The sequence below is a fragment of the Penicillium coprophilum genome (assembly GCF_028826855.1).
Source record: "Penicillium coprophilum strain IBT 35676 chromosome Unknown utg000005l_segment0_segment0, whole genome shotgun sequence".
In the NCBI taxonomy this organism is placed as follows: domain Eukaryota; kingdom Fungi; phylum Ascomycota; class Eurotiomycetes; order Eurotiales; family Aspergillaceae; genus Penicillium; species Penicillium coprophilum.
Genome location: NW_026622724.1, coordinates 2,909,306 through 2,922,333, shown reverse-complemented (window position 1 = coordinate 2,922,333; position 13,028 = coordinate 2,909,306). Strand labels below are relative to the sequence as shown.

The 13,028-nt window shown below is 47.2% G+C and overlaps 6 protein-coding genes across 6 annotated transcripts; 1 reads left to right on the top strand and 5 right to left on the bottom strand.

Moving 5' to 3' along the window:
• Window positions 1-697: 697 nt before the first annotated feature.
• On the bottom strand, window positions 698-1,636 carry N7500_008642 (homocysteine S-methyltransferase family protein; the record flags this gene model as incomplete). The annotated part of the gene is made up of 1 exon (XM_056679786.1): window positions 698-1,636. The coding sequence occupies one exon, from the start codon at window positions 1,634-1,636 to the stop codon at window positions 698-700; it is 939 nt and encodes a 312-aa protein (XP_056530158.1).
• Window positions 1,637-2,328: 692 nt separating this feature from the next.
• Window positions 2,329-4,176, bottom strand: N7500_008641 (Peptidase S33 tripeptidyl aminopeptidase-like C-terminal; the record flags this gene model as incomplete). The annotated part of the gene is made up of 1 exon (XM_056679785.1): window positions 2,329-4,176. The coding sequence occupies one exon, from the start codon at window positions 4,174-4,176 to the stop codon at window positions 2,329-2,331; it is 1,848 nt and encodes a 615-aa protein (XP_056530157.1).
• An 897-nt stretch (window positions 4,177-5,073) lies between these two features.
• Window positions 5,074-9,250, top strand: N7500_008640 (ABC transporter integral membrane type 1; the record flags this gene model as incomplete). Its single annotated transcript, XM_056679784.1, has 7 exons — window positions 5,074-5,295; window positions 5,343-6,444; window positions 6,507-6,942; window positions 6,990-7,400; window positions 7,448-8,755; window positions 8,838-9,085; window positions 9,141-9,250. 7 exons carry the CDS (start codon window positions 5,074-5,076, stop codon window positions 9,248-9,250), a joined length of 3,837 nt encoding a protein of 1,278 aa, XP_056530156.1.
• Window positions 9,251-9,598: 348 nt separating this feature from the next.
• On the bottom strand, window positions 9,599-10,309 carry N7500_008639 (Haloacid dehalogenase type II; the record flags this gene model as incomplete). Its single annotated transcript, XM_056679783.1, has 1 exon — window positions 9,599-10,309. One exon carries the CDS (start codon window positions 10,307-10,309, stop codon window positions 9,599-9,601), a length of 711 nt encoding a protein of 236 aa, XP_056530155.1.
• A 336-nt stretch (window positions 10,310-10,645) lies between these two features.
• N7500_008638 (uncharacterized protein) lies at window positions 10,646-11,035 on the bottom strand (the record flags this gene model as incomplete). Its single annotated transcript, XM_056679782.1, has 1 exon — window positions 10,646-11,035. The coding sequence occupies one exon, from the start codon at window positions 11,033-11,035 to the stop codon at window positions 10,646-10,648; it is 390 nt and encodes a 129-aa protein (XP_056530154.1).
• Window positions 11,036-11,543: 508 nt separating this feature from the next.
• On the bottom strand, window positions 11,544-11,966 carry N7500_008637 (uncharacterized protein; the record flags this gene model as incomplete). The annotated part of the gene is made up of 2 exons (XM_056679781.1): window positions 11,544-11,923; window positions 11,954-11,966. 2 exons carry the CDS (start codon window positions 11,964-11,966, stop codon window positions 11,544-11,546), a joined length of 393 nt encoding a protein of 130 aa, XP_056530153.1.
• Window positions 11,967-13,028: the final 1,062 nt, after the last annotated feature.

Here is a 13,028-nt window from a genome sequence, read left to right as displayed (position 1 = left end):
AAAGTATCCCAGATTGATGAGTGTTAAAATCTCTTGTATGAGTCTAAGTGACCTCGCAGTCTTCTTACTATGCATCCCACATGCCATAATAGTGAGTGGCAACATAGTCTGGGACTGTCACCCCTTCAATTTGCTGGCGCTCGAGTATCCAAAGTCAAGGTTGGAGATGTTAACGGGCTTCCATTATCATTCTAGTCGGTAAAACCCGCTGCAGTGACGAGAAGGTGTGACCTTGTGAGCGACGATCTCGTGCAGGATTCTGGAAGTGGAGGAGATGGCACGATCACAATGAGATGTGTATGATGAATATACAGTTGCGAGGGAATTGGCGGTACAGGTGCGGCTGAGCAAGATCCCTGCAATATTGACACCCGAGCCACGCCGCTATTACGATCTGGTTTCTATCAGAGGCCCCATAGCTCATAGTATATGATGATCCCTTAGTAACCACTGGATTGCATATAGCATTGCTACATGTTATAAACAGCTGTTTTCTATCTGAAGGCATCGTCTTACTGATAATCGAAATGATTGCTACTGAGACATCATCCACTAGCAAATTATCCCTTAAGCAATCCACAGGCTGGATGCGCATTGAGGTTCCCGAGAGTTGAGACAATATGCAACACAAACCCAAAGCTCAAGCCCCAAACACAACGATAAAGTGCATAGGCGCTTGTTTGACTGACCACCCAAATCACACAGAATCAATCCTTCCAGCAATAGCATCAATATGCTCATCATCCGTGCCACAGCAACCCCCTACCACTTTGAGTCCCGGCAATATCTTCAAAATCTCATTAAACTCTTCAGTCCACACCGGAATATCGCCCCGATCGAGCGTCGGAGAGTTATCAAGTTCTTCATGACTTTTCAGACTTGAATTTGCTCTAATCGACCCAATCCTCGACATCACGTCCTGCGACATACCCTGGAGTGCTATCAAGATATAACGTGGGTGTGCGCAGTTCACCCCAAAATATGTTACATAACCCTCCGTTAGATGGTCAACTTCTCGAATCGCATCCTCGAGGGTTTTGCCCCCTCGTAACCGCCCGTCTGTCTCGAGACTAAACGAGACATGAATTGGGAGATTATGCTCACGGGCTAGACTAACGGCTGCAATGGCCTCATCCAGATTTGTTACTGTCATGATACATATCATATCGACGTCTTCTTCGGCAAAAGCGCGAATCTGAGGGCCGTACCACTCCCGTGCCTCAGAGACTGAAATCATGGAATCCTTGTTGGCATCTTGAAGAGGTCCAAGGGACCCACTGATAACGAAGGGGATGGATGGGGTCTTATGCCGGAGTTCATGGAGAATCTTGACTGCTGTATGATTCAGATCAATGATCTGTTCGATGGAGAGGCCAATCTCGGAAGACCACCGAGGAGAACCGCGCCATGTTCGTGTTTCGAGGATGAGACCCGTTGAATAGGTGTGGGCAATGTTGATATACTGTTCATAGATGGAACAGATGACTTTCCTGCCTTCTTCCGTATCAAGAACTGGGAGAGAAGAGAAGCTAGGGAGATTGAGGTTCTTTTTGAATAGCAGAGTCGTTTCAATTCCGCCTTCGGTGACGAAGAGCTTGGAGGAAGTCAACTGCGGGAGGTTCGATTGCCGGGCCATTTTCTCGGGTTCAAATGTTGTTGATTGCTAATTTGCGCAATCGATGGCGACATTTATATAGCCATATATACGTGCTCGATCAAGGCTTTCGGTTTCCTTACTAGGTAGACATGACTGCTGCCCCGGGGGTGGATGGCCTAGGGGCCCCGGGTGTGGTGCTCCTCGTCTAATTAGGGACTCAAAGACTAGCTCTTTGTGTTATGAACGACGACTTAAAGAGCCATGCATGAACTTTGGCCTGATTGGTTATTGATTTCGGGAAATCATTGCCAAGATACTGTTTCCCTCCAATTTTATAACTACCTAGGGCATGGAGGTGCCAAGGCTTTAGAGCCCCGGGTGTGGAGACTAGCTAGGCACCTATAAAAATTCATACGTAATATATTCATGGGTGTGTAGTTACAGAAACTGATATCATTTACTCCAATTATTCCCTAAGAGAATAGATATCAGCAGAATATAAGTGGTATGTCATATATCTACATCTTACCCAGATATAATCGACATAAAAATGTGGCTCGACAAAGTTCAGAATAAAGCATGAGGGTTGACCTCCGCCGTTTATATACAGACAAGAGTGACTTTATTGATAGCCCGTTAGGGATCAAGTGACCTCGCTGATAATGGAAATAATCCACCTGCTAGATGCAACAAGATGCAGAAACACGACCGGTCTTTTATGCGAATCATTCTCATTCGTCGACAAGAACACTGTCATAAGGCTTATTATTGGCATAGCACTGTATTTCCTGTTCGTTAGGAAGAGTGCCATGTAAGATGTAAGCTTTGGCAACTCGATCAGTACAGTCCGACCTGTCACGTCTAGAGCTATGCCCATAAGCATGATGAACAATCAACCGGGCATTTTCTCCCATCTCCGCTAGGAGCCTTCTTCCATTGCGCAACGGGGTTGCAGGGTCATACGGAGAAGCGATGAGTAGGGTAGGAGTCTTGAGAGTGTTGTTGAGATCTCCACGATACACCTCTGAAGGCGGGGCCCAATAGGTATTGTAATGTCGACAGGGCAGGACCCCAAAAAAGCGGGAATTGCCAGCTACCCAGCTCTTGTTGGACATGGTCTCCCACAACCGATCCCACCAGTCAAGTCCGTCTGGAATAGGCGCATCGTACGAATCAGAGCAGATCACGAGAAGTTCGAGCTCACTAGAAGCTGGCACGGGGGGAGGTGATGGCTTATCGGAATGGTCGCTCCACGAGAGATCTATGGAGTCGGCTGCTAGAGTTGCATTCCCTGCTTCGAGCTCATAGAGCATCTGTGCCGTACCCGGCCATTCCATCGGCCTGTACATAGCCCGGTAGAGAACCCTATCCACCAGCGCAGAGTACGTGACCAGAGATGGACCAGCTGATTCCGTGTATGCAGATCGTGGGCGAGCTTTGAGGGACTCAAGTAGCTGCGTCATACGAGCTTCCAGCTGTGGAAGTGTGACGGGCCCGTCCTGGTTGGAAACAGGATTGGCCAATGCACACCCCTTTGGACCGGCAGTGATACACTCTCCTAAGAAGCCGTCACGCCATGCATCTGTTGCGTTGTCGAGAGCAGTCCAGCCAAACCCACCCAAGAGACGATGATCTCTGACATATTCTGTCCCATCGAGGATTACACGACCTGCTCGACTAGGGAACATGTTGACATATGTCTGACCAATACCCGTACCATAGCTAACCAAGTACCCCGTGACTTCTTCTTCATCGAGTGCTTTTCGGATCTCGTCGAGATCGCGTGCCACTGACGCCGTGCTGACGAAGCGACCGAGATCGCCCAGCCGTTGCTGGCAGGCAAAGAAAGTGGCGTTGTTCATGGCATCTGAAGCCTCCAGTTGGGCCTTTGGAGCCTCCTCGCGATATTGCTGCGATAGAAGAGACCATCGATCCCGGAAACCGTTCTGAGAGAAACATGCCGCGGCGGGGAGGGAGAAATTCACACCGCGTGGATCCCATCCTAGCACATCGAGTTTTCCGTCGCTGAAACGGTTGGTCATCTCTTCTGCAGTCTCCCAGAGGAAAGATGTTCCGCTTCCTCCCGGGCCTCCCGGATTAATGATAATAGTGCGCTCACTTTTGTAGCTCTTGGATGAGATATTGGGATCATTTCTATGAGCTAGACCGGCGACTTGGAACTTGGTGACTGCAATGCGGACGATACGAGTGTCTGAAGAGTTGTGATAATCGAGTGGGAGATCCAAGTATCCACACAGGTAGATGCCCTGACCTGTGCTCCCCCAGCTCCAATGGTCGGGATTGGGGTCGAAGAGGGCTGCCCATGATTTTTGCGGAGTCGGGTCATCCAGCGGTGGCGGACGACTGGCGTTGGTGCAGGGAAGAAACTGGAATGGGTCGCTTTGAGGGAATGTCCCATATGGCGAGCCTTGGGTCTGAGCCGGGAAGACCCAGCACGGCAGCGGGAGACGGGATTTACCGAACCCCACCAGACTCATCGTCCCCGCGAACGCTGCCATCCACATCACACTTCGCCAGGACCATGTTCGCTGCGTAGAATTGACTCTTCCTTTCTCCATCATAAAGTTTTTGAGGAAGACTAATCTTCCTGTCTGAGCTTTGAGGTCTTGGGGTTTAAAGCCCTGGATGCAAAGTCATCTGATATCGCAGTCAGGACGCAAGGAGAGGACGTCACCTCATGCGACTGTATAATGGCCGAAGATGAAGGAAGAAACCTTGGAACTTTGGAGCCTTCCAAAGATTTGGGTAAACTCTAGATCCCGGGTAGTAAGCATTGCCAAGCGCTTGCTACGAAGAAAAGCTCTCAGGGTTTAAACCCAGTTGGGAGAATTCCATGCCGGAATGACCTAGCACCGTATCCACCGTCCGATACAAGGTATTGTAAATGATCAATACCTCAACCTTGCCTGTTTGGAGTTTTTGGCATCAGACGAGTCGAAGTATTCCCGTATGGCTGCATCTCCCAAAGTCAAGGCCTAATACGAATGGCGAGATGTTCATATGGGTGGTTGCAGATGTCGAAATTGAACGCCAGCCGAATCAGAATATACCTTGATTGCTCAAACATACGTAATTGTAATTCAGGTATTGAAACTTTTCCGCCGTTCTGAGATAAGGCATTCAGGCATCACTCCCCCGTTTGAACCCTCTGAATTCTTATCTGTGGGGGCTGGCGGGCTCAACAGATTGCAGAACCAGTGTAGTTGTGTTCAACTTATTACCACTCCTCTCAACTCTACAAGCGTGTGAGATATAATAGGACAAATTGTAGCAATGGTGAACTATGACTCGGCATGAGTCACTATTACCATCTAGTGATGGCCGCCTATGATTGGCCAAATAAGTATAGTAAGAGAACGAAGCAATGCTTTATATTATCCACCCCCAGGTTGAGGTTTTCTGGAGCACCATTGTTTGAACGACAATCCCGTGCTGCCGGGGGCCATACCATCAAAATGCCAGACCGATCCGCAGGAGCTCTTTCCCCTGTGGCGTCCAGTCTGCAGTTGACGGAGCACCAGAGAGAGATTCTCAAGCGCCAAATTCACACCCCGGAGGATCCACAGATGAGTCGCTTAGAGCTTTTATACAGCTGTGCAACAACCTATGAGTTACTGGTACTGGTAATCAGTTCAATTGCAGCAATAATTGGAGGGGCACTCCAGCCTATCTCTTTTGTGAGCTCTCCACAGACATTTGATCTCCCAAGCTAATTTCCGTACAGCTTCTTCTAGGAGGGTTGGCCCAAGCATTCAAGGAATTCTTTCTCGGAACGTCTTCAGGCTCTCACCTCTCATCTCTGGTCGCAAAATTTGCCCTCTACTATTTATATATTGCCATTGGGCAGTTTGTCGCGGTATACATCTCCACAGCCGGCTTCATGATAGGAGGAGAGAATATAACCCAAAGACTCCGAGAGAGATATCTCGCCGCTATTCTTCGCCAAAACATAGCATTTTTCGATGTCCTGGGAGCTGGAGAGATAACAACCAGAATCACTGCCGATATGAATCTGATCCAGGATTCCCTGACGGGCAAACTTTCTCTGACCTTATACTCCTGTGCCAATTTTGGGGCTGCTTTCATCATCAGCTTTGTCAAAAGCTGGCGCATGGCTCTTATTCTGATATCTGCAATCATAGCAGAAGCCGGATCTATGAGTATATGCTCTTCGTTCATGGTCAAGTATACCCACATGTCTTTATCGGCATATGCAGATGGTTCGACGGCTGCCGAGGAGGCCATCAGTTCAATTAGACACGTCACTGCATTTGGAATCCAAGACAAGCTGGCCGATCGGTATCAGAAATTTCTCACCAAAGCAGAGGCCTACGGGCTTAGAAGTCGCATTGCTCTTGCGGCTATGATGGCTATTATGAATGGTGTCATATTCTGGACTTACGGACTGACATTTTGGCAAGGATCCCGATATCTTGTTGTTGATGATATCGAATTGGGAGCTCTTATAACCATTTTGCTTGCTGTGCTGACTGGCGCGTTCACTTTTGGTAACATAGCACCAAATTTCCAAGCATTTGCAACCGGTCTTGCAGCAACAGGAAAGATTCTTGCAACCGTGTCCAGGAAGTCACCACTAGATCATTCGTCCTCCATCGGGAGAAAGCTACAAGATGTGTCTGGGACAATAGAACTCAAGGACATTCTTCATGTTTACCCTTCTAGACCAGACGTGCTGACCTTAGATGGAATAAGTCTTGTATTTCCAGCTGGAAAGACAACCGCCATTGTTGGTGCTTCTGGCTGTGGGAAGAGTACACTGGCAGGTCTGATTGAACGTTTTTATGAACCAATAAGTGGAGAAATATGTGAGTTTTTCTTTCTTCTAGAAGACCTACCGGTGCTGATAATTGCCTGATACCTGATAAAGTACTCGATGGCCATGATATCACGTCTCTTAATTTGCAATGGCTACGACAGCAGATTGCAACTGTCTCACAACAGCCCACACTCTTCGCCACAACTGTATTCGAAAACATCAGATTCGGTCTGATCGGGACTGAACATGAAGATTCTCCCGACAGCGTGATAGAAAATCTTGTGTTTGACGCCGCAAAGAAAGCAAACTGCTTTGGGTTCATTTCTGCCTTGCCGGACGGTTTCCACACCAGCGTTGGTGAAAGGGGCTCGTTACTCTCTGGTGGACAGAAACAGCGGATTGCAATTGCACGGGCTATTATTAGCAACCCGAGGGTATTACTGCTCGACGAGGCCACTTCGGCTCTAGATGCCCAGGCCGAGCGGCTGGTTCAGGCGGCGCTTGATGTTGCTGCTAAAGGTCGAACAACGATTATCATCAGTCACCGGTATGTGTTTCCATGAATCTCAGATGCAAGAACTCACTGTGGGTTAGATTATCCACTATCACGACGGCGGAAAATATTGTTGTCATGTCTCACGGACGTGTTGTTGAGCAAGGAACCCACAACGATCTACTGCGGAAAAGATCGATGTATTACGACTTAGTAGAGAAACAGCGCATGTCAACCAAACGTGATATCGTTATTGGTAAGGCAATGTCTGCTCTTGACCCAGACAGTCTTCCTGACCTGAAGGATGAGGGCGATAATCCCAAGTACACGTACGAGATAGGACAGCGCGAGGGATCTGAAGACCACGGGAGAGATTTTAAACAAGAGCTCGGCCGTAAATACTCGTTATGGGTGTTGATCAAGTTTATCGCCAACTTCAACAAGGAAGAAACGCTTACTATGATTTGGGGCCTCTTTTTTCAATCATCACAGGCGCTGGAAATCCCACGTGAGTATTCCTTAGCACGGTGCAGAGTGTTGATACTGACCAGCACCCTAGCCAGGCCGTTTTGTATGGCAAGACAATTGCGGCAATGTCATTGCCCCCGGACATGTATGGAAAGTTGCGTCATGATGTCAATTTCTGGAGTCTGATGTATCTGATGTTGGGAGGTACTGCATTCCTGGGCTGGGGAGCATCTGGTCTTTGTTTCGCTTACTGCTCCGAGCGCCTGATTCACCGTGCTAGGGATCGCTCTTTCCGCGCAATTCTCCATCAGGATATTTTCATGTTCGACAAAGTTGGATTTTCAGCGGGCTCGCTTACATCCTCGTTGTCCACAGATGCCACCAACCTTGCCGGAATGAGTGGTGTGACACTAGGCTCCATCTTCATTGTCTCAACAACTTTGATTGCTGGCGTGGCTGTATCGATTGCCATCGGTTGGAAACTGGGGCTCGTTTGTACCGCAACCATTCCTATTGTTCTTACTTGTGGACTTGTCCGACTCAAGATCCTCGGGGAGATGGCCCGACAATCGAAAGAAGCGTACACAGCTTCAGCAACTTTTGCTTGCGAGGCAAGCTCTGCTATCAAGACCGTTGCATCGCTAAATCTCGAACGCCATGTACAGGAACAGTATCACAATATATTGGAAACCCAGCGACGAAAGTCGCTCGTTTCAACGCTCAAGTCATCGGTGTTTTATGCAGGCTCACAGTCGGCCAACTTTCTCTGCATTGCCTTGGCTTTCTGGTATGGAGGACATCTAATCATTCACGAAGGCTATTCTATGGTACAGTTCTTCATTGCTTATGCAGCTGTTATCGTGGGCTCATTCAGTGCTGGAGCTATATTCTCCTTCGCGCCAGATATGAGCAAATCCCGTCAGGCAGCCCAGGATATCAAAACGTTATTAGACCGTCCGGTTAACATTGACGCCCGTGAAAGAACTGGCGAGATGTTAACAAAAATCGATGGCGGCTTGGAGATGCGAAATATATACTTCCGCTACCCCAATAGACCGGAAAGGCTGGTTGTCAAAAACTTGAGCTTGAGTGTTCAACCAGGACAATACATCGGTCTTGTTGGAGCAAGCGGATGCGGTAAAAGCACAATTATAGCTTTACTGGAGAGGTTCTTTGATCCTGAAGCAGGACAGATATTTGTTGATGGGAAGAATATCTCCAAGTTGAATGTGAAAAGCTACAGGAGTCACCTTGCTCTGGTTAGTCAAGAGCCAACACTATATCAAGGAACGATCAAAGAGAATATCACTTTGGGCACCAACGACGAGAATGTTTCCGAAGAAAAAATCACTAAAGTATGCAAGGATGCCAATATTTACGACTTCATCCAATCTCTACCGTGAGCCACCCTTCCTCTTGCACCCTTCTCCGACGTATTTTTTATTTCCACCGACACAAATTTCCACTAATGCCTGGCTCAGTGACGGAATCTCAACGGTGATAGGAGCTAGGGGCGGTATGCTCTCGGGCGGTCAGCAACAACGAATAGCCATTGCGCGAGCGCTTCTTCGTGATCCACGTATCCTCCTCCTCGATGAAGCCACATCTGCGCTGGATTCGGACTCGGAAAAGGTTGTCCAGGATACTCTGAATGCGGCGGCTCGAGGCCGGACGACGGTCGCCGTTGCACATCGGATAAGCACGGTACAGAAGGCCGATTGTATTTATGGTAAGAAGCAAATTCCAAGTAATGAGCCGTAAGACTGACCTATAAACTTATCTAGTGCTGCATGAAGGGGCTGTTGTAGAACAGGGGACACACCAAGAGTTGATGGCGCTTGCAGGGAGGTATTTTGAATTGGTGAAGTTGCAGAGCTTGGAGAGATCGGACTGAAAACTGTGATATAACAGTAGAGCATTCTGATCTAGTGAGAAGAACGGAAGCAATCAATCCATATCAATCATTCAAACCTGTAGTATAATCAGATTACAGTGAGCCAGTTAATGTAGGTTATCTCGGTGGTTTTCTTGTCTTGAGCCAGTAGTTCGACTGGATCGGGATTCCAGGGGGCAGATTTGTGCAGTAGCACCATATTCCAGTACTTGCGTGTTTATCACGTAAATGTACTCCGTATTTTGTAGTATCTCAATGATTGCACATCTCAATATAGAATACAAGATTTCAAACTGATCAATCTACTCCCATAATGTTCATGGATGTTCGAAACCACCCATTCATTATTCATAATCCCCGAATAGCACCAGCCAAATCATCCATATTCTCCAAAAACACATCAACTTCACTTTTGACCACCTCCATATCTTCATCAACATCATCAGTCCACCGATGAACATAAATAGTCCTCAATCCACACTTCTGCGCCCCCCGCAGATCATATGCATGCGCCGCAACCAAAACAACCTCCTCCGGCCGAAGTTTCACAAGCTCCAATCCCTTCTGATAAGCCTCCGGACGAGGTTTGTAAGCACCCAATAGCTGACTGGAAAAAAGCATGTTGAAATCCAACCCCGAAGACCGAGTCAAGTCCAACTGGAGCCGTGTCGTGCCATTTGCATGAACAAAGACTTCCAGACCGAGGTCTTGTCGAAGACTCTTGATTGCATCGGAGACTTCAGGCCATGCTTTCTGCGAATGCCAAGCTTGGATTATTTTCTCATTCGTCTCGGTGTCGAAGTGCGCTTTGTGGTCGGGTGATTTGTCGAGGAGTGCTTCCAGGGTGCGGGCAAGGGTGATATCAATGTCTTCTGGGTGGAGGTTTTCGCTAACTCGTTTGCTGTTCTCTAAGAAATATTGCCTACGCCATTCCAGGGCGAACTTTGAGGCTTCATCTTTGGGGATGGCGCTGGGTAGTGCTTGCACTACGCTGCTGTGCCAGTCAAGGCATGTCCCCATAAAGTCGAAGAAGACTGCTTTGATTTTTGGCTGAGACATTGGTCTGTGGGGTGCTTGGTATGCGGATAGAATCAATTCTATGTAGAAAATTGAGCATTGAAGTAAGCTGAGGATCTGGTCCTCTTGTAGGTGGCGGGAACGGCTCGGATTAGAAATCAAAAGGCTTCACCTGATCTCCTAGCTCGGCCATACTATCTTCTTCTTTTCTTCTTCCCTTCTTGTTCTTCTGGTTCTTCTTGTTCTCTTATGTTCAATGCCAACAATACACAAGCTAATATATTAGTAAAACAAAATATGCAGCAGTTTCTGAGAACTTGGCCGAAACATCAGCCACCTAATATGTCAAAATTCGTCAAAGACCAGCAAATATTCTAGTCAATATGTTGAAGGCCCGAGACTGACCAGGTCCCGCGATCTTCTACGAAGAATATAATTCCGATTAATGACAAATTCTCCAGATTTAACCTTCCCATAGAAGTAATCACATCTCGCTTCAGCTTCTTGATAAATTGCATCCTCATCGGGAAGTTTCCCAGCAACCCGGATCGATAAACAATGGGACCACCTGTGGTGCATTGGCGAGCTGTTGACTGTAACCTGTCGGTTCATGACACGGTATATCATAATGCGGACTAATTCTAGATTGTTAAGCTTGGCCTCGTCGGGGTCAAAGTACACTGTGACCCACACAACGTTGTCGCCCGATGGACCGTCGGCAACGGGTAAGTCTAGGATGCGAGTATTAAACGCGGCTCGTGTAGGCATGGTAGATTTTTGTTGATCCTAGGAATGGACTCAAGCTTGGCTGTGATACAAGTTCGTTTATTTTTAGTGGGACAGGAAATGGGACAGGAGAATGCGTGTCTTCCTGTTCTCTCTTACGTGGGTGGAGATGATGGCTAAATACTTCCCACTGAGACAGTACAACTTGTCTTGTTATGAGCACGCTGCTTAAACTATTGTAGAAACAAAGAATCTTCTGATACCCGCTTTGTCGAGAATTTTCATTCTGTACCAATTATAGCTATAAGATCAAAGTATATGTGGCTTTCCTGAACCTCGACGTCAACGTATGAAGCTCATAAAATGATTAAATTGTCCTAAGTTCAGAGAGCCCTTTGTTTTTAAGCAAAGGAACGTACCTGAACAATGAACAAAGATTTTCAATCTTTCTATACTCAGACCAAAATATCATCTTCGTCAGTTCCATTCTTTGTCTACACCCTACGCTGCCATATGCATGAAAGAACCCAATCGATGTCAATAAACCCCTCTAGAAAGCATCCGTTCTCAAATGAAAAAGCCGAAACAATCTATCCCGGTCAATCTTAATATTACCCGCCGCACATTCGGCTTGATAAAATAGTGCCAACTCCAACGCATCCTTAAGAAAAGCATCAAAATACAAGTCCCGAAACCGGGCAAATGCCCAATAATCTCCACGAGCTGGCAACGACAAACACCCCATGACTCTGTGGTGCATGGGCTCGGGGGTAACCGAGACACTGACATTGGGTGTTTTCATCGCAATTCTCGCATGGATGGCCTCAGCCACTAGATCCATAAACTCTGCATCTGTTTTGTTGCGGTTCTCAGGTGTTGCGATGAACACATTTACCCATACTATCGGTCCACGGATGTGACATCTCTCGTCTGTATAGATGTCGTTACAGATGAACATACCTTCTTGTGCCATATTTGATGGGTTTTTAGCTTGCTGCTGCATGGGATGGAAGGGTTACTTTGCTAGAAGGGAAACCTTCAGCTCTTACTTTTGGGTGTTAGGGCAGACAAAGCCACCCTGGTAGTTGAGATTAGGATATCCCAGATAGGCTCTCATACTTATATCAGTGTAACGTCGTCACCTCTTTGTTTGGGTGAAAGGTCTATATTTGATTGCTACAATGCTTTTCTTGGGTCAATCCTAGATGAACTAGAAATGTTCTGAGTCATGGCTATTGAGACAAAGAGTTTGAGAGGACTTGATTTGAGTTCTAGCCGATTGAACAAGGGGGCCAGGTTGATATAGTATTGTACCGTGTACAAAGTACACTTCAATCGTAATGGTGACTTATGCGCCGCTACCGCAAAAGAGATGGAAAGTGATGTCTTTCCACGAGATAAAAAGTCTCCACCGGGGATCTATTTGGTTGGGGACATTGTAGGCTACTTTGGGGGCCGTTTTAGGCTCAAATAGCTCGTGATAGATATGATGAGCATGTGATGGTTTACAGCCACATATGCAGCCCCGTGAAATTGCGGCTGTAGGGTTCTAGGGCAAGGAAGATAGATACGTCCAAATATAACCCATTCTGAATTCATTTCATGGCGGGGTCCATGCATCTACATCTGGCCATGCATGAAGACTACGGAGTATAAGGGACTGAGCTGAACTTATACATAGCACGCTAGCCCAGATTGGCAGCGATATTCGATTTTGGAATATTTTCCTCATTTTGATTGGCTGGGAAAAGATGTCTGTCCGTCTCACCCGTGGTCGAGAACGCCATGGGTCGCTCTTTTAACGCCAGCCCCGTTGTGGCTTTTATGAACTGCAGAGTGTCAGCAATTTTACCTCCCGAGGTCATCCTTTAGGACCCCTTTAATGATTGCCCGAAGCGCTAGAGCTGGGAATGCGACATCCGTACAGCCACCGGCTTTCTAGAATAACCCTGAACCTCCGCTCAACTTTTACACAGTAGTGTAATGTAACACTAGAATATGCATTTTTCTTGGTAGAATACTTGTCACAACCAAT